Here is a 1,614-nt window from a genome sequence, read left to right as displayed (position 1 = left end):
CCCGGGCGGGCCCGGCTGATGCCGGCCTCCTCCTCCTCCTCCCTGGCCAGCGGAGGCGGTCCTCATCCCGGCCCGGAGGCGCTTCGAGAATTGTGCCTCAGTTTCCCCACACGCAGCAGCGCCGGACCGGGAAAGCTGCTCCCCCCAAAGGGGCAAAGCCAGAGTTGGACGGGGCTTGGAGCCACCTGGGCTCTGGAAGGTGTCCCTGTGCACGGCAGGGGGTGGCACTGGATGGGCTGTGAGGTCCCTTCCATCCCGAACATCCTGGGATTCCGTGGGTCTATGAACGTGAGGAAAGAGGGAACTGGTGCAACGCCCCCCCGCCAGGGAAATACGGCCAGAGTGCTGCCTGCCCCCAACGCCCTGCCTGAAATCACGGTTTTCCCCATGTTTGGGCACGAGGCAAGTTGGTAAAGACAAGAGGAGCTGTCTGAGCCCCGGCCTTTCCCCTGGTCCCAAGAGCAGGGCGAGGAGCGAATCCTGGCTCCGCGCAAAGCAGCGACTAAATCCCCGTGGACGTCCAAGAGCAAGGACTCCACACCAGGCCTGGAACACACTTGGTGTGTTTTGGTGCAGCGGCACCACCGGGCTGCTCAGCAGCAGCAGGAAGGTGAAGCCAGGTGTGCAGGGAACGTGGAACAGCTCGGAGCAGTACCTGGAGCGGGCATGGATGTGCCTTGGGTGTGCTGGGAAGGAGGGAAAAGCCCGGCAACAGCTTGAGCAGCATCTTGACTCTCTCCTATCAGGCCCCAGAATGCTTCTGACCCGTGAGATGCAGATCCCAGGCAACTCCAGTACTGCAATAGAAGTTGGCAGAAGGGACCTGGCCAAGGGTGTGGAGCCTTCAAACGCCCACAGCAGGGACTCAGTCCCTTTTCCAAGGGCTGCAGCCACTTCTCTGGCACAGGGATCTCTCAGCCTTGACCATCTGGGGTGACTTGGCACAGCCCGCTTGGTGCTTGAGGGAACATGAGCCCACCTGGTATTTATAGCGCCTATCAGGTGTCCAAAGGGAACATCCTGGTGCCCACAGGGACATCAGCACTCAACTGGCCACAGGGTTATCGGGATCACAGCTGCTGCCAGCGGGATCAGTGCTGGAGGAAGGCCCCTGGATAACACAGGGACTGTCGTGGAGAGCCAGCAGACCTCTCCCAGAAACCCATCTTGCCATCACATGTGTCCTCTTTGTGCATCAGCCCCTGGAACCGGCCCTGCTCCGGCTTCTCCAGAGCCAAAAATCAAGCTCCCGGCTACATCTGGGGCCCAGGAAACAACAGCGAGGCAATAAACAGATTTTGGGACAAAAGCTGATTCCCAGCTGGGGAATGGGGGGCGTCAAGAAAAAGAAGTCTCCGTTACATTCCTTCCCTATTTTTAGCCCCATTTCCTACGGAAGTGAGTTGTCTGCAATCAAGTCCTCTTCTTGCCTGATCCTCTCCAACACCAGCTTTAATACATCGCCTGATTCCAGGCAACTGGGGGAGAAGCCACAGAGAAAACCCTTCTCCTGCGAGCTGTGTGACAACAAACGGGCAAATTTCATGGAAAATCAACCCTTGCACTTTGGAAGGCAGGAGCTGGCTGGGGGAATGCAGAGCAACAATTCCTGCT

The 1,614-nt window shown here is 58.6% G+C and overlaps 1 protein-coding gene across 3 annotated transcripts in view; it reads right to left on the bottom strand.

The window, feature by feature from the left end:
• Positions 1-6: 6 nt before the first annotated feature.
• Positions 7-1,614, bottom strand: part of LOC108446351 — a 5,058-nt gene continuing 3,450 nt past the window's right edge. The window contains exons 4-6 of one of the 3 annotated variants that reach the window (XR_001861520.1): positions 980-1,111; positions 656-797; positions 7-280 (exon numbers count right to left, since the gene is read on the bottom strand). Coding sequence is in view for 1 of the 3 variants with exons in the window: in XM_017732779.1 (XP_017588268.1) it covers positions 1,092-1,111 (20 nt within the window). In the remaining 2 variants the exon portion in view is untranslated. Of the gene's footprint in view, positions 1,112-1,614 lie in introns of all 3 variants that reach the window. The other 2 variants (XR_001861519.1, XM_017732779.1) reach the window with 2 other exon arrangements.

The sequence above is a fragment of the Corvus brachyrhynchos genome, unplaced genomic scaffold (genome assembly GCF_000691975.1).
Source record: "Corvus brachyrhynchos isolate BGI_N302 unplaced genomic scaffold, ASM69197v1 scaffold624, whole genome shotgun sequence".
NCBI lineage: Eukaryota > Metazoa > Chordata > Aves > Passeriformes > Corvidae > Corvus > Corvus brachyrhynchos.
Note: the sequence above shows the minus strand (reverse complement) of the source record. Positions and strands in the feature narration are given on the sequence as shown.